The sequence below is a fragment of the Gavia stellata genome, chromosome 8, assembly GCF_030936135.1.
Source record: "Gavia stellata isolate bGavSte3 chromosome 8, bGavSte3.hap2, whole genome shotgun sequence".
Classification (NCBI taxonomy): Eukaryota; Metazoa; Chordata; class Aves; order Gaviiformes; family Gaviidae; genus Gavia; species Gavia stellata.
Genome location: NC_082601.1, coordinates 40,263,698 through 40,287,458, shown reverse-complemented (window position 1 = coordinate 40,287,458; position 23,761 = coordinate 40,263,698). Strand labels below are relative to the sequence as shown.

Genomic DNA, 23,761 nt, shown 5'->3' with positions numbered 1-23,761 from the left:
AGGGTACGCCATGTTCATGTACAGGGATTTTATTGTCATTCGGTTCCTTAAACTCTAACTAAGTACATTTTTAAAATATGGGTAGTATCCATTGCAATAATGTTAATATATAGATGCAATACAAACTTTCATAAATTCATAAATTAGTATTCGTGGCAATAGATCTATTGCTGAAATGTGAAATTGTCCATTTTAAAATGCAGAACATCTAAGTCACTGAAAGAAAATAAGTGTCAGTAAACTACATGTGCTTTTTTGAAACAGAAACTATCAAAGGAACATGCAAAATGAAAAAGTTCAACTTAATATTTGGCTCTTTATCTTGTCTTTGGGCATTTTTAAAGGGAAACTAAATGCATAAAAAAGAAATATCAGCAATATAGAAAATGTATTCACAGAAGCGTGCCCAATTCTGAACTCTGGTAAGCGTACGAATGTTTCTCCCAGTTTCGAAGTCTCTCAGGTGAAAGAATGATCAGTTCAACAAATCTCATCCCATTATTTCAAGAACTTCCTCACAAAAAACTAGCTAAATATCAAAATAGAATAATCTGCATTCCTATCCCTGATGGACTTCAGCTCTGCATTCTCAATTATTTTCAGATTAAATCATTCTGATATTCAAGTACCTGCTAACAGTGATATTTATTCAACGACAGATTAATTGCATTTTCATAACAGAGAGGCCTTTCCAAATTTGGCCCTACTTTCACTCTTGCATAAATTCATTTTAAATCCAACTTTGTATTGTATAAAGCCATGCACTACACAATCATGTATACAGCACTGTTTCAGGCACCCTGCTTCCCTTTGGACATGATTTGATCAGTAGCAAACAGTTCAAGAGTCCTCTTACCAACCACAAATCATTGGTCTAAACTAAACCCACTTCTCTAACCCAAACTTAGTTTAAGCCCTTTTGAAGAGTCAACTTTACACAAACATGCTTTTTGTTGGAAGAGCTGTTACCTGTCTGCTTGTACCTGATGCAAAACCATACCGATAGCATCTATTTTAACAGGTAACCTGGCTAATGTAACATAAGCCCCCATCCACACCTGACCACAGCAAACTGGGAGTGCTGGGTGAGCTGGAGGTGGGTAGATTCAGTGTGAGCAGCTGCGTCTGGAGCCTCACAATTCAGTGCGGAGTGTCTGTGATGATTCCCATTCAAGTCAGTGATAACAACGGCAGTGCAGATAAAAGTCTCACAATTTATCGAGAAAATGACTGTCACATGAGAGAGTTACAGGATAGAGGGTAGGGATGGTATGCTGCTTTCTCATGTATTTTAAAACATAATTGCCTGTGAAATATCACATAGAGAGGCAGGTTTGAATGTATTGCAGGTGGAAAATTGAATTTAAAAGGATCTAGATGGATCTTCATATTTTGATTTTGTTTGTTTTGCAAAACAACAAGTGTAAAAAACAGCTGTTAAAATAAAAAATGAATTATGCTGGGGCCTGGACCCACAGCGTACATCTGCCACAGGGAAGTCTGGCATGCTGGGCCAGGAGATGCAATTTTAAAAAAATCCTTATTCCTTAGGATACACAAATTAATTCTCCTCTAAGAAAGAAGGGCAAAGTTCTCCACACTGCTAGCAGTTTTGCATGCTAAACAGAGCTTGCTTCATGTATTGTATACACAGAGGGTCACATTCACTGCAGAACACAGAGTTAAGCAAACAAAATCACATTAAAGGAGAGAATCTCTTTTTCTTTCACTTGTGCTTATGGACATAACAATATGTTTATATTTGTAAACAGGAAGTCTGAAAACATAAAAGAAAATACTGTATGGTCAGTTAATTATCAGTTTCTGCTGAGGATCTTTCCAAGGGCCAACCTGACTTAAAACATACAGGTTTTTTAAAGTTACTCAAAACCAAATTATGTCAAAGCTAGTTAAAAATGATGCCACATTTTCTCTTCTTGGGCTTTACGGAGTTGTCTAAAATCCAAATGTCTATGCATTACCCCAAAGTTTTATCATGAAGAGTTGAGACAAAGCTTCATCATATTTAAACGAGAGCAAAATCTGATTAAAAGCTTCAGTTAGAAATGTTAAATATTTCCTTTCCTGCTGTTTCAAAACAAATGAGTGAGGCAGTATGATGGCAGACACCTGCCCTGCTTCCTACCCCACGTTCCTCATCTACACCATCTCCATGTGGTCCACTTCTGGAGCACAGAAGTCTCAGTGACCATGACTAGAGACTTTCAGCCATCGTGGTATATGCAGCTTGCTCCCAAGGAAGAGCAGCTGTCCCTCAGTTATTTCATTTTTATAGAGTCCAGGTGCTAGTAGCCACCACGTTAACCTGAAGGTATGTCTTGCGCTCACAGCACAGAGACCATGTAGAACCACTGGAATCCAGCAAAGAGTACAAACCATAAAGAGGGAACTGAAAGGACTGAGCAGGTAGGAATGCAACACCTCTTACAGAACACGAGGCCTTAAGGTAATACCTGCAGACAGGCAGATATCCATCTTGTAATGCCTGGTGACAGAGAAGGCTGAAAGTGATGCCTCTATAAATATCATTATTGGGAAAAACTACGTTCCTTTTTTTCCATGGCAAAGCAAGAAAAGAGAACATGAGGCAGTGGCTTTTTCAGCAATGATCAGTGTTACAGTAAGAATCTTTGCTTCCATTTCTTGATGGGTTTGAAATACTTTCCTAGAACCTACCATCAGGAAAAGAACGAAAAAAGGTCTTCTCAAATCTAAGCTTCTCCGTGTTTGTTTGGGTGAATGTTGCAAGATGCTTTGGGATTTACTGAGAGTACCAGGATGGTGACAACAGAGAGCACCAGAATAGATTCCTGGGTTTAAAAACAAATAAAAATAAAAACCTGGTGGTAAATGAAAGAAAGATAGAAACCCTGAGGCTGGAGGAGAGAAGTCCCGTGGCAGAATGAGCTAACCTCACTTCTCATAACAGAAAGTGTTGAACACTTAAAACAAAAGAAGGTGAATCTTCTTGACCTGTGATTCTTTTCCGAGTTAGTAATCTTGACAGGACTGGATTTAAAATCTCAAACAAATAAATTACACTGGGGAGAATAGAAAGGCTGGTTAATTCCCAGTTTCTGAAGGCAACCTGGGCCTTGATTAAAGAAACTTCAAGACTAACAGAAATTTTTTTATTTTTCAGAAGAAATTATAACTGGGAAATTGATCCAAAAATAATCCAAGAAGCCAAATTTCTTCCAAACTAAGACAGCGAAGGAACTGCATTTTGCCTGATTTAGAAGTGCAGAGGTAAATTCTAGCGGCAGTCAGTGCATTTAAACAGTGACACTGAAGGTTTCTCCGTCACCATCATCTGCTCTGCATGAAAGAAAAAAGGATTTTTCTCTGCCATTGACTTATCGAGGTGTATGACACCTATTACTAAGTTTTTCTTTGCAAATGATCTCTGATAAGAAACCAGAAATGGTGATGGGAAACTGAATGACACAAACAAGGTGTGACATTTAAAAATCAGGCTTGGACTTTTTCCAGTCCCATTGAAGCGCCTTTGCTAAGAGGCTGTCTCTTTTCTCAAGGACACAGGAATCCAGCACCTTGGGAGAGCCACCCCCATACAAACCAATGCACCATGAATTTCCTGGAGCTTCCTCACAGAAAGAGCTGGAGGAATTTTTTTATTTCTAGGGTATCTGCTAGACATATTATTACTTGTTTGTCCATCCTTCTGTATTAAGACTCTGATGTTGGAGTTGGATAGCAAGAATATTGAAACTGATCAACATAAAGATGGATCTACCCGATTCTTCTAGATCTTACGTGGTCTACACATAACGCATGAAACAGGCACATACGTGCTAACCGTAGGGGTCTGTGAATAACAATAGCATCAGAGATGATGGGAAGCAATTAATCAGTATGCTTGGCCAAGGGAAGAAAGCATTCCAGGAAAACTACTTCCAAAAACAGGGAATAACATGAATATTTCAGAGAATGGATGTGGAAGTGGATTCTAGCACAGTTTTCTGAGAGTTTCATTATTATCAGAAAGAGCTTTTTGCCAACAAGTGAAATGAGGGTATTTTGATGCAGATTTTGTTCTTTGCCATGACACAGAGACAGAACAGATTTATTTTTTTTACTTCTAACAGCGTTAGATGGCCTGAAAATGGTTAACTAATGATACTAAAATCTGTATTTAAAATGTACTTCAATTCTGTAATTATATTTCTTATGCATGGAGACAGAAATAAACCAGAGGAAGAACCTATTAGCCCTTTTGCATGTATAATTGAACACGTTTGATATTACTAGGTAACCTTTGTAAGTAACTGGCTTTGAGTTTATGCAAAGAGGTGAACACTTTGAATACATAAATAACAATAACAGCAGATAGGTTTTTGATTTTGCATTCTGTTCTTTTCTTGTTTGTGTCTGTTAGATGCAGTCAGACATCCCTGGTTTTATTTGGCCATCCATAGAAACATCTGAAAGACCTGACTTTTGCATCATTTGGGTGCAGTAATGAATAAGAACTGACATCAAATATCAATATTATTGGCCCAGCTAAATGGTAGCTGACATCCAACTGGACTGCTGAAGAAGTAAACAAAATTGAAATTTTGTTTTTGTTTAAAAACTGTCTGACATTATTTGTCCTTCAGTAAATCAATGGAAGAATGACCTAAATGCTGTTTGCATTTTGGCTTGGGGAGGTAAAATTGGGCAGTTGCTATCAAGCATATTTTTATAGTCTTTTAGGTTTTCCTAATATAAACTGTAATTCCAAAAATGTTTTTTTGTTTTAAGGAAACTTGGTAACCTCTGTAATGATTTCTTAACCTGCAGACATCATACAAACACTGCGTGGCAGACACAAACACAGGTGAATGATAATTATACTCTTATTTGAACACACGTATATACACACACGTAGAGGAGGAAATTTTGCTCTACTTTAAATGCATAATGATTCAACCAAGCATCTATAGTCTTTATACTTCATTAGCATAGGTGATTTGCCAAGCTGGGAAAATGCTGTGCAAAGTATGTACAAAACTTACTTCAAATGCTATTTAGGCCATACTTAGATTTTATTTACATGCCAACGTTCAAGCAGAGATCACCATTCCTTGTATGAATTCTACTGTATGAAATGGCATTGTTTTCCCCCAGTTGTTGATCAAAAACTTGTACTAATGTAAAAATGTTGGGGGTTTGATTTTTCATTTTTGCATGAATTATGCAGATGCACAATATCCTCTCCATAACTATCCACAAGACAGAAGGAGAGGGCCAGGGCTGACTTGGACATCCCTGCCTTGACATCCAGATGCAAGCACTTTGGCAGCAATGGGGTTCCCTCCACCACCCTTTGCCCACCATGAGCCTACATTCGTGCAGTCATGTGGAGTCCAACAATTAAATGGGGTCACCTCAAATCCCAGTTACGTTCAAAAACTGGGGAAATTACTTTGCCTCTTAGGTGCAGTCTCACTTGGGTTTCCCTAGAGTGGGTATCTTTGCTTTCCCAGGTAAGGTATGTTCACATGTATCTTTTACTGCACTCAGAGCCTTTGAAGGGAATTGGAGCACACACAGTAGCCTCTAAAAAACCACCCTTACAAGCACACACGCACGTTTCTACTCAAAGGCTTAGGCCTCAGTGGAAAAGAAACATCTGAAACATTTTTCTCTACAAAGTTAGCTGTGTTATGGGGACATGGGAGTAAAAGGGATGGTAACATTACCTTTTAGGAGGAAAGATGCATTTTTCTACATCTTCAATTCAAAAGCAGCTATATGGATTTTGCTCAAATTTTCTCAAACTTTCCACAGGCAGAGAACCAACTTGCAAACCGCAGAATTTATACACTACTGAAAGTGTTATCTTTTAAGTCCTGACATACCCACAACTACAGAAGTTTCTATCAGGGCAATGTGACTACCCGCCAGATTCTCTAGAGAGCTCATGCAAGGCAGCCTCCAACAAATGGCCACGTTTCAGGTGCCAAACTGGCAGTTATGTTCCATAGAGAAATGGCTAATTATGGAATCTGAGCACTATTAAGAGATCTGGCTGTAAATGTTGCCCACTTAACAAAAAGCTATTAACTACAGTTTCAGAAGCATGGTATAGTAAATAACTCAGATTTAATCAGTTTCACAGAGTTTAATAAGGATTTATTAAATTTGTATAAATGCATTTTTCTTTTTTTCCTTCTTCCTCATACAATACTCTTCCCCTAAAATATCCCTTAATCTTTGGACACACTGCCTGGATGGCTCATTGATCTAACTGGAAAATTTGTTCTTCGTTCTTGTATTTTCTCTACAGGACATTGTGTAATTAGAATTTCATGTTCTTTCAAAACTCCTTTGGGCACCAAGCAGCCTGAGACACGACTATCACAAGCCCACTGAAGTCACTTAGGAGCCTACTTAAACTGACCTATATCCTAGGCAGAAAAAGGAGTGAATCTCTTGGGATCCTTCACCATTACAGCACTGCACCCATGGACTCGGACCCTATAGACAAGACTTCTGACAAAGCATGGGATACGCAGATCCAGATAGGATTCTGACAGCAATCAGCCTTCAGTTTTGCCATTTCAGACTTAAGGAACCAGACTTTTCCGAAAAATCTTTGCCTGGCTGCAAAGCTTCTTTGGCCAGGTCTAACCATTAGGCTTTCTGCTGGCCACTCTGGAAGCGATGTTGCACCTTTGTCCAAACAGTCCATGATTAATCTCCAAAAATCTTTCCTGTGAAAGTATTGTTGAAAATACTGATGTTTCTATAAAAACCTTTTTTCCTCATAAAACATGCATCTTTTAACAAAAAAATTGTCACTCAAAACACCTTAATCAGCTTGCTTAGGGTGGAATATTTTAATTTCTTAATGGGCAAGGACTAGACGGTAAGAAAACAGGTCTCTAGTGCTATATTTGGTCGAAATACAGCACTTGCTTTGCTAGCCAACCAACGTGACAACTGTAACTTGTACAACTCAGGACCAACTACTTAGTCTTTTTAGTAGTTTTCCAGTACATACAGAGTTAATTTATATAACTGCAATCACAGCTTCTGAAACTATATTCCTCACTCAGTTTAATCAATGCTGCACTAGATGTTTCCATTTTTACTAATTCAATCATGGAGAATGTCAACCAATGATTTTAGTCTAGAGTTTAATGCCAACTATAATATTCTTTATCAAAATAACATGCTTATCTGGAAGATTATCAGCACATAGTCTTTCAGCTTCCTGTTAATCATTATAGGTCACATTAGAGCATAAGGCTCTTTGTAAATACTCACATTAAAGACTGTGCTATAGCATTGCTATAGTATTTCCCTCACAATTCTTGCTACTGTTAAATATTCTTTGTTCTACACCAGGGTGTTTCAAAATACTGAGAAGCAGGTTGTGCCTGTCAAATACATGGATACACGCATGTGACCAAGAAAGAATTAAGATGCCTCAGGAATTCTTATTCCCCTCCTTGACATAAGCTTATCCCACACTTTCTGCTACATCAACCCCTAGGGTTTGCCCTATAAACACATAAGGTTGACATAAGCAGATGGTAAAGCAGTAGCTAATACTGAACAAGAGGAGAATATCCATGATCTCCTACAATAAAAATTAGTACCTTGCTCTGCTTGTAATGAAAGTGGCAGTGACAGCACAGGGAGCAGGAACACCGTTCAGATTTTTTTCAGGAAAGATGGTCCCTGAGAGGAAAGCATGCAAGTGGTAGCAGAAACCAGCACATGCCTCACCACTTCCACACCAGTTTTAAAGAGCAGTGTGGCCAGGAGAGCTAGAGGAACCATACATCACAAATGTTTTGATCGTTTCAGAATATTTCATATCACCTCAAAGAAACATTTTTGAAAAATTACTTCCTTTCCAAAGTTAACAGGCATTCAGATCACAGTCTGTCACCAGTCCCAGTCAAAATGATTCTTTTTAGACAACAACTATAAAATTAACCATCCAGGAAAAAAACTAACAGAAAACCTCATTCAAGTGAAGTAACTAAATGATCATGACAAAGGAGAATGGCTTAGATAGCATGCACTGATCAAAGGAGAAAGGAGGTAGGCGCAAGGAGGGGGCAGCTTTATTATAACAGTCTCTGGGGCTCTGCTCTGGCTGGCAGGTGTGTGCCACACTGAACTGCTCTAGAAGTCATTGCTAATACTGAATTCAGTTGCAGAGGTATCTATTTCTCCAAAATGCATGACAGTATTTACCAGAACAAGCAACATGATGATTAAAAAAAAAAGGTAATTCATATGCAGAACTTACCTTCATGTTGAACGCTGCATGATTACAGGAATGCAGGTGACCATAGAATGTGTGAACTCGGAGACCCTAGGAATTAAACATAAAAAGAAAGCAATTAAATAAGTTAAAGTGACATAAATTATCCTATCCCCTTGTAAATAGAAAGACCTTGATTTTATGGCTGTGTGCAAACCAAGGCACTTTGTGCGCTAAAAAACAGCTCCTAGTTGCTGGAAGAGGAAGACATTTCTCACGATTACTAAGGATATATGTCCTTACGTCACATAATAGCTAGCAGAAAAGGTGCATTCAAATACCATGCAAAAAAGCCATCTCCCTTGCCGAAGGGTTCAAATTAGAAGGTGTAATCACTGCTTCCAAAAGACTGAGCTCTTGCTCTTGGGCAGTGTCTCTCAATATTCCACACACACCATTAACGTCTTCCTTAAGGAATCACAAGCATGAAATCAAAATTAATTATCTTTTGTTATCTTCCACATTAGGCCGTAAGTGACCTACATAGTGTAGTAACATATGTCAGGTGTCATCACTGATATCTGACTTGTTCTTCCAGCACAGGAGGCATCCAACCACAGTATCTCCTGCTAAAAAACCCGAAGTCTTCCAAGACGGGAAGACAGAGGTATTAAAAGTAGGTGCATTTCTCTGTTTTCATAAAAATCACTGGCTTCATGGGTAACAGTAACAAAAATACTTTCTATTAAAAGTGAAACCCAGCTTTGAACAGTGTAATCATATCCTGAAGAACAAGTTTTCACTCTAAGAAAACATTTTATTGACACTGGAATTGAAAGACAATTTGTTGCATTTTTCTGGAGAGATGAAAAAACCCAAAACCGAGATCTGATATTCCTCTACTCATCCTAGTAGTTCTTCTTTGTATTTATTCCAGCTTGAATCAGTCTCTCAGGAGCAGGGGTTACATGGGCTAATCATACCTCTGTCATGCTTTTAGAGTTTATACCATCAGCTTAATTCCATTCTTATTTTCCTAATCCACAAAAAAAATCCCAAACAAACAAACAAAAAATCACTCCTACTCTGACGTAAGATATTTGAATTCTCTTTTTCACTGACAAAACCTGATATGCTTTATCAGTATATCCTCACTGTTCACAACAAGTCCTTTCAGGAAAGTAGTTAATGAGGTTTGACCACAAAGTAATTCTGGAGGGACACTATTCGATAATACTCTGTAGTTCATATTACATCTCTGAACCATTTAGGAGAACTCCGTCCAACAAAACAGCAGTTAAAAGGGATTAGATTGCCGTTGTAAATATCTCAGGGGTTAATGGCAAAGAGGGAAAAGAGCTATTGAAGCTGAAGAGCAGTGTTGATGCAGGAACATATGTGTATTCATTATCTGCATATAAATTTCATTTGGAAATTAGAAGACAGTTCTTGAACAGTGAGATACGAAAACTCCCCTCCACTCCAAGTAGTGGGGATTAAAAAATTCTCATTAATTGTAAGAAGCTGTTTGAAAAGTCTGGAAATAAATGACCTTCTCCTGCATGTGATCTTTTGCCTGAACTTGGAGACCCAGGAGACTCTCTCCAGTCTTGTTCATATGGCATTAGAATACAGATCTCTGATAAAGCCCAGCATTTAATGCTACACGGAATTCCTTTTGTTTTTGTCACCAAAAAAGGCAGCAGGCTACTTTGGCAAGCGCCATTTTGTATCTTGCATTTTTCATTTACCTTTCTGTCTTGAAGTAGTCTCTGCTTCAGGGCTGCATATACTATTGAGATCAAACTAGGAAATTACTATTATTCCCATGGAAGGATTGCAAGACAAACATAACAAGAAAAAAAGTCTCTGGACTATTAAAAGTGATCCACTATCTTTAAAGAGCAAGCACACATCCACTTTAAGCATAAAAAGGTTGCCAGTGTGCAGTTCTCGAGTCCTCTACAGTTTTCAACAAACTTATAGGGGGCAAAAAGTGCTAAAAAAACCCCACCCAAAAAACTTGTATATTTACATGATTTCTAAATAATAAAATCTCAACCAATAAATCCTGATAAAAAGAAAATGTAAATAATTATTATCCAATTGTAAATTCACTGTTGGGATAGAAATGTGATGACACAAAATTCCCAAGATGCTGACAGACAAATTAAATTTGATGAAGATAACATAATAGGTAAAGATAACAAAACACATAGGAACCATCTAGCAAGAAAAAATTTCAAGGACATAAAATCTACCTTGTGGCCTAGCAGCAAGATCAATTGTACCCAGTCCATGGTAACAACCCAAATGCTGGTGCATGTTTTGCATGTGAAAAATAGCCCTTGTAAAATAACTGCTGTTGCTCAGCAGGGCATAGTATTTACCCTCAGACACTCTCAAATACCAATATATACACAGTAACCTTTTCACAAATACAGAAAAAGCATGCTATCATGAACCAAAAACTAAAAGGAAAACCACATGGACGCCGTGCCACAAAATGAATGTGAACTTTCCGATTTCCCTTCCGTAAGTCAATTCAGTATAAAACACCTGAGAAGGATTTTAATAATAGTAATAATAATAATAATACTACTAAAAGCTAGACAAAGGCAGCAGTTTTGTAGTGCTTCTCAATACTATTGCTGAAACTTAATTTCCAAAGTGCCACTTTATTTTTATTCAATGCACAGCTAATGTTTCCTTTACCAACAGCAGGAAATCTGAGTTTTACAGACATAAATGCCATAAAAACAAAACTGGAAAGCTTACTATTTAGCTGTAATGTCCCAGCAAAATCAAACAGTAATAAATACTCTCTGGATCAGATCGCATGTTAAGATAGCACTGAGCTTTCAGCGTCAAGAGCTCAGCAATAACTTAAGGATACCCATTTTGCACACACATTCTGCTTTTCAGTCTTTAATTATAAAATAATCTACTATAACAGCACCAGGACCCCTGCTTCATTCAATGTGGCACTGAACCAGGTGTGAACAGGGTGTCCAAGTCCCAGGCTTAATCTCCCTTGGAGCATCTCTCCTTCAGGGGAATTTCACTGGAGCACCTCGCAAACTGGTCCTTGGCTTACTAACAGCTTCTTGTCATCCAGGAACCAGCTGTAAGCATCTGCCATTTAACTGAATTTCTTTAAGGTTCAAGGAGAGCGGGGGCAAACATCTGGGACTTGTATCATGAGGAAAAGAGCAGAGGGAAAAAGCAGGAGCTTGTCTTAACATTAGGGGAGTTGTCAGCTAGGGTAAATTACACTCCTTTGCCGCTACCTTCAAGGTCTCGCTGACCATTACCCCACTGACAGAGATAATGTTATCACAAATCGAGAGTAGGAGAAACAACGAAACATCAGAGCAGAACTCTGCAGCTGTAGAAAGGCCCATTTTTTCCACATTTAACCCATAGGGTCTGTCCAGTCTCCTAGCATATGACACCCTAGCAGTATAAAGGGCAGTAAATTATGGAGAATACATTATTATTGTTAACTAAGTCATCAGGTCTGGACTGAAATTGTAATGGAGGAAATCTCAGTTCTATTCACTCCTTGAGCTACTGCCCAATTACATTAAATAACCATACATTCTTCCTCTGCGGAAAATACACAGATAATAGCAACATTCAAAGAAAACAAAATATGAAGTGTTCTGCATTGTTGGTTTTTTTTTTTTAGATTATTATTCATACATGCACACACACATATAATTTTCCATTTTGAAACCCAGAAATTAACATTAGAATCAGCAGTTAGAAACACCATGGCATTATGTTGTGGAGCCTATCAACCTCGCAGCTTCCACTGAGCACAGACATTAATTGCCTACCTTGAATTGGAGCTATCTAAAAGACTTCAGAGAGAGAAAAAATCTCTTTTTTTTTTTAAATGCAATCCAGTACTGTAGAAAAGCAGCGTGACCTTTCGAACTGTGGATCTGTGAAGAGTAATCCTGCTGCAAGAGTTGTTAAACAAGGAACCTAAATTCAAATGATTTTTTGTTCTTACTTTCACAGGATAAAAGGCCAAGATTTTGGAATCAATAGTGAAATTCTGCTGTAACTCCTCCCTATTGTGTCCATATAGCTATACAAATACCAGGGCAAGACAAGACAGGCTGAAGACAATCATGATTAATATACTACAGCTTCTTTGCATCGGTAGAATTAAGTTCAACCATTAACTATGTAACACAGTAGTTGAATCTTCCTATACTTATTTTAATTGCCAGTTTAACAACAACAACAAAAAAACTCCAAACCTAACAAGAACCTCCAGAGAAAACACACAGCCAAAAACTGTTGAGCATCATTTAAAACTACTCATGTTTTTTAAACTCTGCTGTTTTGATTATTTTTCTGAATTTTGAATGCCCTGCTACACATGAAAGTCTGATATGAACAAACTTACTTTGCCAAGTTCAAAAATCAAGATAATATATCCATTAGATCAAGCTGAGTGTAATATACTTGGTGCAATACATAATTATCTTTATTAGTTTGATATTTTATTAGCTTTTAGATAAAAACAGCCGAGTACGAGACTTCTTTAAACAGTGTTCATAGAAGAGATTTATTTGTAATTTCTTGGTTAATTTAGAAATTAACTCAAAGAAATATGTTCAATCAGAAGGACTGAACTAAGAAAAGTGTTCAAACCATGAAGCACTCAACAGTGGAACTATCCACCTCATTCTCTTTATTAAAAACAAACAAAACCTCCCAACATGGTCTGTCTGCTTCACATCAGCAAGGCACTAGCAAGCTCTGAAGGAAACACATGACACCTCCAGCAGAACTGTGGGCTCTGAAGTGACTCCACGCTGCAGGGGAATTGCCTGCATTGGTGCCTTGGAGTAGGTGTGCTGGAAACGTCAAAAGGGATTTGGATCTCTTTATTACAGCACAAGCTATAACAAGGCAATTTTTAAAAGAGAGAAAACTCATTTTCATGGGATATGACAGGTAAACACAAAAACTGGAGGGAAGAGTCTAAAAACACCTACTCCCTCTACCTTTGCAAGATGGCTCCTTTCTTTTAGTTTCTTCTTTCAGCCCAGCCCATAATAACTCACTTCAGCAATTTCCCGCATCACATGAAGTCTGTGTGCGCCCCCCGCAAGGCCAGCCCAGCTGCTCGCAGCAAGAGCCGCTCTTCTCCATCTGCCCCATCCCATCTCATCCAGAGGGCACCACTCAAAGCAAGGCGAAAACGCATCCATCTCCCAGCTACTCTCTCAGAGGCTTTTATGAGCACATGACGTACAGTATCTGTACAGTAAGCAGTGAACAAATCTGGAAAACAATTTTACCATCTGTCACCACAGGTTTTACTTGATAAGCTCAAGCACAGAACCTTCAGCACGGAGTTTGCTTCTGTTCTCCTCGCTAGGAATAGACCCTGGGGGAAGAAATCATGTGGAGAATACCGTTTCTTGATGTTAGACCAAGGGTAAGGACAGGGCATCACTCAGATGTTTTGTAATCCTGTATTTGGGGAATAAAATTAACTTGCAATTGTCATTTGAGTGCCTTATTACACAAGGATTCACAGAGGCAGGTATGTACACCAAAGCTGAAGTACATCAGCTGTTGGGCTCTTTGCTATTACAGTGATCTCCCTTTCTCACAGACAGCTTTTTTTTTTAACTTTATACACTACGACTTCCTAAAGAAACAGAATTTTGAATCTCTTTAAAATGCATGAACTTATATAACAACTTTCATACTGTGAAACATTAAAAACTTGAGAAAAAGCATTTTTCTAAAGCTGGTAGGTAATAGAAACTAGAAATAGAGCTCTGCCTGCCAGCCAAGCCTAATGCCATACTTTTCATCACAGACCAGCCTTCCTTTCACTTCAGAGTTAGTAACACCTGCTATTAAAAATATGGTAAAACTAAAGTAACCTTGCTCTGGGACACTCCTGAATTATCTCAGTTTTCTGCATCTGAACTTTCACCTGAACGTAGCATTAATATGTCTTTTGCACTGAACACGTAGTCATATTCATTTTTCTTAACTGGGAGGAAAAGTGTGTTTCTAGGCCAAGACCTTGTATGCTAAACCTGTTCAAAGTGAACCTCTAAGGCTCTCCTAAAACCCAGTAAAAACAGGAGTTTATAGCAGAAATGCTGACAGATGATATTCTTGCCAGCATAATATAACCTGACTCTAAGATAAATGTTTCATGAATTAAAAAAGTTGAAAAAAGCTCCTCTGTTCAGCTTTGTTCTTGAGATGAAAGTGAATTATCTTTTTGTCTTCTACTGACACTTGGATTTTTGTACTGCAGTCTGTGGAAACTTGTAACCACAGGCAGTATTTAAACAGACATGACCGTGTGGGATTCTCTCCTCACTAAACTCCTGTAAAAGACATCAAACTTCTAACTATATAAGGAGGAAAAAAGGTTTTATAATAAGCACATACCTTCCTGTACCTACTTCTGCGAAGAGAGAGAAAAGTAATCTCTATTTGGAGAGATCACACGCGAGCATAGTTCCACCTGCACAGCCATGACAGACCATCCAAGGAGGGGAGGGAGAAATATCTTTGCTGGCCCTATCATTCCTTTAAAAGAAAATAAATAGAAAAAATAATCCCTCAAAGATATTGAAATTCTTTCACTAAAAGCAGACCTGTATATTATTCCCCTGGTTGATATTGGCAGATGGCTTCGGTAACAGAAGCTACTGCATCTTAATAAGGATTCGTAAGGCAGGTAAACATACATCACCCTGTCAGCACCAAAAGAGCCAAATTTGGTAACTGCATTCCTCATATCCAACGTAACTCCTGGAGTTTAAATGTTCCAGTGAGGAAAGGATCAGTGGTGCAAGAGCAGGGATGGCCAGGGAAATCCCGTATGCTGGAGTCCATTAACTGCAGACTTCTCAGCATGGAATACAGCCTTCTCCCCCACAGAATGAGGCGGCCCATTTTTATCATAACTAGAGTTTACTTTAAATTAACTTGGTATTCCAGTGCTTTGCAAAACATACCAACCGTTTTCAGGAGAGTAATGCGTGAATGACAGAAACCTAGTAGGACTGTCTAACATTAAACATTATGAGTTCTATTGCTTTAATGTAAAAAAGATCAAAAAGATTAATTATAAATGAGCAGAAGTTGCTGGTGGAATATAACCAGGAAAGTTATGAGTGTAGTGAAAGCACAGAAAAGAAATACAAAAGAATTTCTGTTGGCTTTGAAAATGGAATTGCATGAAAGCAGAATAAAACAATGAATACATAATTTAATTATATATGAGAAAAAGTGAAAGGGCTACATGGGAAACCCTTTCTTCCTTCCCACTTTTAAAGGCAAAGCGCTTGAAATTTAAGTTTCATGCTTGGAAAGTGTTTATTTTTCCTCTGTTCAGCAGTGAACAGCATCTGGCCTGCAAGAAAACTACAAAAAGCATGGGAAGCAGTTGCATATAGTTCAGCTTCTACAGGGGTACGACTCCTACATCTGAATCTACCACTCCTGTGCATTGTCTTTAGTGTTTGCACTCAAGAACTGTGTTTGTTCACCTGCTAATCCGATTCTGCTCCTGTAACAAAAGTCTTAAGAAATCAGCAACTGAGCAAAGCAACATGATGCACTATCTTCCGATCTTATCTGAAGATGAGAAGTTGAGTATCAGTCTGAAGGATTTTAGTGCTCTTAAAACCTGAAGCTCAATTTTGGTCCAAATGCCAAACTGTTGCCTTATGTGAATTCATACCAGGACACTGGTTATTTTTCCCAACAAGAAAAAGGAAAAACTAGGTGTTTTTAACTGAAAAAGACAGTATAGAGGCAAAAGCAGGTACATACACAACTGTGATTATTAAATAAGACAAATGAGGTGGCCCAAAATTAAAAAAAAAAAAAAAGAAAAAAGAGAAAGCTGAAGAATTTGTTCCCTTCAAAGAGTCAGTATAAATCAAGACAAAGCCAGTAAGATCAAAGTTATTACTTGCCTGACAGCCATTTGGAGAGTGTTTACTTCTATTGGTATAAATGAGTTTGTAAGCCTCCTGCATTCACACTGTGAATTTTGTTCTGGCAGTCATTATGCATCAAATGCATCTCATCCAAATTTAAAATGGCAGATGCACAGAGAAAAATACCAAAACCAAGAAAAACAAAAAAGGGCAAACTTAACAGAACATGTCTGCAGCTCTCTTTTGCTAACCTGCAACTGCTGAATAGCACTCTTAAAGTCAGGTTCTTCTTTGATCTCTATTTTCTCCATTAACCAACTGGAAGGGATTGACTAGTTCCCAAAGTAGGGGTCTTGGCAAAGAAACCAGGATCTGAACAGAAATGGAAAGCACGTCACTTGCTCACCATGATCCGGTTTTCCGAACTACTGCCACTGTGGGAATAACAGCGTTGCTGACCTGAGGGACCAAGACTGGAAAAGAGAATCCAGACTATTTCGCTAGAAACATTGAAGAAGTTATTCACTGGAAAAAGAGGTCACTGAAATAAAAACAAACAAAAAAGAAAAATTAACAGTTTCATTTTAAAACGTCTTTAGATTTCAAAATTTGAAAAAAAAAATCACCAATGGAAGAGGAGAAAATGTTGAAATCAGCTCTTACAAACACACTGTCCATAGATTCTGTACACCAGATCCTGCATGCACTGTCTGCATATTCTGAGTGAAAGGAGAAAAAAGGATGGTAAATGCCTATCAGAAATATTCCTCATCTTGTGCAATTTCAAATTCAGGATTTTGGAAGTATTCAAAATCAAATTCATGTCAGTATTTTCAAAAGTGAGATTTTCTAGTGAAAAGAGAAAGTAAAGCAGGAAGGTCTGGGTAGCGATGGAAATAGTTATATTTTTTAGTAAGTCTGCTGGACATCTAAGTTTTATTTAGCATTCAAAGCACAAATACTTAACTACTATCTCAGTATCTCAATAATATGATGGTTAACTTCCATTACATTTAGGAATAGGCAAACTTTGTCTCATAAACTTGCATGCTTTATATGTTATGGGCCTTACATATTTTTGGCGTCTTGATTAGTGAAATACAGATATCGCGTGAAAAGGCATCATCCTTTTTGTCATTGCCTTACACTACCACGAGAACGTATCACAAAATGAAACAGATCTGGGGCCTCCTGAAGCTACAGACAAAATTATTCCCAGTTTCACTCACAGAATGAGGACATTTGGTAATGCCTTTGCTAGAAAAATACTTCCACCTGATGTCAAGGTTCATTGCATATGAAATTACCTACGCCAATAAATATGCTTATGCTTAGACCAAAAGATGTGTAAATACATCCTTTTGACTTTCGGCATACAAAGCATTCCCATTGGAAGTACCGCGCTGAATCTTAGTCTAAGGATTACCAGTGTTACTCTTTCACCATAGCACTGCTCCCAGCAGAAAGCCGCACTGTCTCGGTGGGAAAGGAATTAGGCAAAACACGAATTTTGAAAGTCCCATCTGCTTTGTAGAGTTTATCGATCATTTCACAGAAAAATTATTTTAATCATTAACAACACACTCTAGTGGTTTAGCTTTGTTAAGGTTATTAATATTTTCCATTAAACTTAATGACTTAAATGAAATAGGAATAAATATATCTTTTAATCCATCAGTACTGACACTGTATCTGGTGACTGGACTTAAAAGACTATCGAGTATGCAACTATTTATGTCACCTTCAAAGAAGCGCATGTAGAGGGTTGAAACCAGAAAATCTTTACTGGGAATATCCCACTATACATACATACATACATAAATACATGGTCCTTCATGTGCAAGAAGATAAGTCAAATACTAAAAATGTTGAAAAAAAATTATTCCAAAGCAATATGAACACTTTCCCCAAAATGTTTTTGTCTGGTGCTAACAAGGTTATTGGTGGCAGGAGGGATAAAAACATTTACCATCTCAGAAGCAACAGCTCTTCATCTGTTTCAGCACCATTTTCCCAAGATGCTCACATCATGGCACAAGATTGTAGAGATACTGAAGAGAAGTAAAAGTCCTGGAAGCCTTTTCAGAGACCTCTTGTAAAACTACAGCATGATTACGTTACCTCTTAAATTAAAAAAAGAGTTTCTTACAAAGTTCAGCCTAACTGTCAGACTTTCCAGGATTAGATCTGGGACCAAATGTATTATGACTAAGCTCAACGCTGTATAAATATTAGATCCATTATTCAAACAGCTCACAGGACACCGCGAGCTTGATTTTGAATTGACAGAAACTCCCCATGAAATATCTTTCCTGGGATTTTTCCCTAGTAAGGTTTGCGGCATGGGCCCCTATCTGAGCAGAAAGAAAATGTAAACAGCAGGTTCCCATTAAGGGAGTTATATCATGTATGTAGCCTCAGACAAAAGAATTCCAGCATTCGGGGTTTGTGAGTTATTAACGGCAGTCTGCTCTGTAATTGTCGGTGAAATAATCTCATTGACACATACAAGTTAGGAAATAGAGGTCTCATTAACAAAGCCTCTAGCCTTTATTAGATCATATAAATAACCAAGAGAGCCTGCAAAAGATCGATTACAGCCTTTAAACGTTTACAGAATCAGTGTTTAATTAAGACAATTTTAATATGCAAAGCAAGCCTAATTATCATCATTTGTTAATGTTAGTCTGCCTGGGCTCTAAACAGCTTCAGCTGCAAATATGGTAACAGTATCATATTTTTGCTGCTTTTTTTTTTTCCTACAAAGAACTGCAGAGGAAATAATCAAGTTGTGCTACAAGTATGTTCGAAGGCTTTCAAATCCACATTTCCATTTACCATTTGGAGATGAAGGTCAAAAAAGTGCTCAGCGCAGCATAAAATCGAGCTGAAATGTTATGCATTTCTTCACCCACTATTTTGCAGAGTGTTTTAATTAATGTATTTCCTTCAAAGTACGTAACCCCTCCGGGAGCTTCTTTTGATGAAAATCTGCCCTTGTTCAATGCAGTGATTGAATAGATGGGTTTCTAACACAGACCATTGTCACTCAGAAGCTGATATTGGGACTTTTTTTCATCCTACCTCCTCCTCCCCGGGAATGGTAGGTAACCCTCCCATGCTGAGAAGCCACAGCATTACGGCAAAGCCCCTGGAAATTAAAGTGTGAAGCAAACAAGAGAAGAACACAGCCTTCTGCAACATGATGGGAGGAGCAGCCGGGGAGGAATACAAAGCAGCAGGGGAGAAAACAAGTGTCTGTGTTCTGACTCTTGAAGAAATAGAATTAAAGCCTCGAAGCCCCTGTGAATTTGTTTTGGGAAAGAGGGTGGGGCAGCTGCAACACAATCCTGGTAAAAATCATTCCCTTTTCCTGATGCTGCTGCGCTGCGCTCCTGCCGCCACGATAGGCTGCACAGATTAAAATGAAGGAAGAGAACCACTCACCATTGGGCAGTATTGATTTGTTGTTGAACACTTAACATATTGACAGTGAGAGGAATATGAAATGTTTCTGTTTGCAACATTTTACAATATAGAAGGTCTCGTCTTTATTTTTCTTTGCCATTATGTTTTCTTTCCTCGTATTCCCAATGCATTGGACCCTGCAGCTGCCAAGCCCTCAGCTGGTGGAGGGTAAAAGAAAAGCTTTCTCCGTTTCCTTATTCTGTAATATGTTTGGTATTTCTAAGTAAATGAAGTCCTCATAGAAAAAAAAAAAAAAAAAAAGGACATGCAGTTACAAAAGGCAATGAGTCTTCCAAGACAGAATGAATACAAATTTAATATCAGAGTAGAAATAAAATACAAGAGACAACTTGAAGAGCCCCCAATTCAAATGGGAGCAGAGTGGCTTTCACCCAGTGACTTCACTGACTAGCGGATGAAAGGACTTCATACAGAAACCAGATTTGGGTAGAGCGCAGAGCCAGGGCTAGGTAGAGATCTGTCAGGCGAGCAGTTCCCAGCTCCTTTTTGAAAGGTCCTCTGGAGACAGTCTTGGAGAATGGGGCGTGTTCAATAAAACTTGTGCATGCTATTGCCGACACAGCAAGTCCACATAGAGGCTGAGCTAGGCTAGAGGACAAATCTGGGCTAGGGGACAAACCCTTCTATAGCAGGAGCACCTAATACTTGTGAACCTGCAGGCAATGAAGAATCAAGCCACAGAATACAAAGCTGTTGAAGGGGCTGCTGAGACAGCTGGCAGGCACTGCAGCTGGATTTATAGTGTGTTCCCACTGAGAGCTGCATGCAAAGGCACAGGGTTTCTGCACAGAGTAATGATGACTGTGGGAGCTGCTATCATTTCTGGGTGAGTAACTGAACCTGAGAAAATCCTAAGAACTTGAACTAACCATACACTGAAGGGAGCATCTACAACGTTTAATTTTCTAAAGCTCTCTATTAACGGTAATGAAAAACGTTGACACTTTTACTTATTCTTCGTTAGATAAAATGGCCAGGATTTTCACAGAGCCTATGGAAGCTTCAATTCCAGCGGAACTTTGTATAATGAGTGAAACAAATACATTTTCAGGAAATACCTGCGAACCCAAGAGCAGGGAAGAAAGACAGGCAAATAAATGCAAACTAGGGCACGTCTAGTAGGCTTAGTAGAGAAGTTTTGTCTTCAGACATAGTATACATACAGTTATACCACTGAGCTCTGAGCCACACCACCTAGCTCAGGACTAGGACAAGGAAGGAAAGAACAAAGGAGTACTTCAGAAGTTCAGTTCATTCAGTCATTTACCACAGCACTGCAAAGCTGTGTTGGCTGTTTTTGCCCAGTGGATATTTTCCTAAAAGGGGAAGTCAACAGTGCCAATGCACTTCATACAGACAGTAAACTGACAGCAAAGGAAAGTGAAATGACCAAGACAATACTTGAGCCACTACTTCACAGCCAAGGGTTCAGTCATTTTCCAGGCCACCTCCACACTACTTACTAACACTAGATAAGAGACAGTCCTTTCTATCCTAGCTGAAACTTCCCAGAGCATGGGAAGTTCTGTGCCCCAGTATACCTGCTCCAGTTTTCCAATCCAGTTGCACACAAAACCAGCTACTTCTGAGGAAGGTTCTACTTATGGAATAGGTGGTTATGCTGCCCATAAATATTGTGTTCTCATGTCTAAACTTGCTACCCATATTAAAAAATATATGAAATACATTTTATGTTTATGGTCTCGTTATGCATATAAATGTCCATTCACTTTTGTATCCTGCTAAAGTCTTGGTCTTAGTGTCTCAAACCTGCCTGCAGCTCCAGTGATGGAAAGTTAAAAACATTCCCAAACTCCCTTCTATCTCTCTGAATGTTGTCACGCGCACTCAGTAAGATGAAAGAGTACCTGAGTCAGACACAGATCTGATAACTTCCTAAGATATACAGACATATTTCAGAAAGCAGATATTGCTGTCAAAAACCGGAGAGTTTTAAAAATTAATTCTAAAAAAATTATCTGCATTAGACATGCACACCAACAATCCTGCTCCATAACAATGTTCAGGCATCTACCAAATTAAATGCTACTTCTTATGTAGTGATCTTCTCAGTGTTCAATCATTTGAACATCCAAATTTCAAGAACGTTGTTATAAGAACTGTCATAAACAAAAAGTACTTCAGTAGTAAGCAGCACAGCATTTTACACCCTGGAAGAGATTGAGCCTCTGTTGAAGTCTTACTCTCCAATGAGAATGGAATTAGTGCCCATTTTACAATGTGGAGAAAAGGAAGTACGCTGGCATACATGGCTGACAGCTGTGGGAGGAATCCTGACACAATGTTTAAGCAGAGCAGGGCAAAACAAAATTTCATTCCATTTCTCAGACACAGAGAGCACTCAGCATGACTCTTGGTCTATTATATATGTTTTGCAGGTCAAAATTTTCAACCACATGATTTTGATTAGTAAAGAATAAAATACAATTAAAAGTTTGTCTTTTCAGAAGACACCATTTTTTTTTTAAATGAGAATTGCCATTTTTTTTTTTTTTAAGTGCTTTCAGTGTGATTTGATTATAAAGCCCCAACAAATATAAAACACTGTTTTATTTTTTGCTCATTCTCCTTTCCTGTCTGCTTCATCACTAGGGAAAGGATAAGTAGTTATTCCTAGATCTGAGAAGTAGCACTCTTTCATTAATTTTACTGGTTTTGTAATTTTTCAATTTAAGCCAGATCTTTCCTGATTATTTAAAGACAGACAAGTAAGGAAATTTGTTTTTAATCAGAAAAAAATATATGTTTAACAAAAAGAAGCTCAAAAGGAGAACACAAGAAGCACTTTAAATGCAAATGACCTATAACTTGCATTCCATTTCTGCAAATTTTCAACTAAAAGTTTCAAATCTCAACCATAGCACTTTGGGTTTGCCTGCAGCTAGCTCTGCTGGGCTTGTGTCCTTCTCACCCTGAGTCCCTACAGGGAATCAGCAGGAAGCAGGATGCCCTGGGCCCCCCCTCCAGCCAGCGGACGCTCCAGAGCAGCACAGGCTAGCCCAGGTTTGCAATCCCTGATGTGGCAGGGCTCTGCCCTTTGTCCGAGCCGTGCTGCTGCACAGCATGGTCACTGCAATGACATGACAGAGCTAGTGTCTGAGCTCAAAAATAAATTCATGCCCTTGCATGTCTTCAAGCCACACGCGGAGCACCTCTTATCCACAGTAAGAATATATGGCCAGATTAGCCCCTCAGGTCTCATTGGGATGTATATCTACCCACTGTACAAGACAAGATGGCACAAGAAGCATTGCACTATGAGATATCACGTTATGTTCATTTTCTCTTCATTGAACTGAACTGCAAATAAATGACTCAGAAACCAGCATGAAATAAGGACATATCACCAACGGGGTTTTATAAACATTATTTGTTAGAAGTAACTCTCTTAACAATATATGACCCATGACTAATTTCAGGGGGTCAAGGTGATCTTTGCCCTCCTCTGTGTAGAGTATTATTCTTCTCTAGAGAAGTTCAGAGGTTAATGAATAAAGTGTCAGCAAAGAAGAAATGAGACTAAGCAAGAAAATGCTCGTTCTTGGGCTCTGCTATAAATAATGCTCTCATTAAAATTCTGCCTTGGAAGAAAGGCAAGTCCATTAGTCTAGGAGCTAATTTTTACTGGCTCCTTAGATGTATGCATATTAAAAATTCAGCTTTTATAATTGCCAGCCATCAACCACCTAGTCAGTGCTGTTCTTGGAGTTTTTAATTATTTACTTCATTTGCATAGACACTCCAATTTATGATCAACCATTTAGTTATCAAGGGACAGTTTTAGTAATTCCTCTTTTACATTTTTATTTATTCCTTTTGTTTCCCTAGCAGGAGCGCTGAGAGGGCCTTGTCCAAGCTGCACAGCAGTGGGACATGCCCACCCCGGCACCTGCAGCCTGCCGCCGTGACTCGTGGCCGCGCTTCCCCGTACCCTCTCTGCCTGGGCCAGGGCAACATGTATGGTGCAGCTATGTGCCCATATCCCACCTCAGAGCACCATAGCAGGGTGCAAGGACAGTGCTCCTACCCAATACCTCAACATCCCCCTCCTCAG

The 23,761-nt window shown here is 38.6% G+C and overlaps 1 protein-coding gene across 1 annotated transcript in view; it reads right to left on the bottom strand.

Moving 5' to 3' along the window:
• The window catches only part of SPAG16 (sperm associated antigen 16), a 415,031-nt gene that overhangs the window by 118,090 nt on the left and 273,180 nt on the right, over window positions 1-23,761 (bottom strand). The window contains 1 exon segment of the mRNA XM_059820586.1: window positions 8,297-8,362. Within this exon segment, the coding sequence (XP_059676569.1) occupies window positions 8,297-8,362 (66 nt within the window).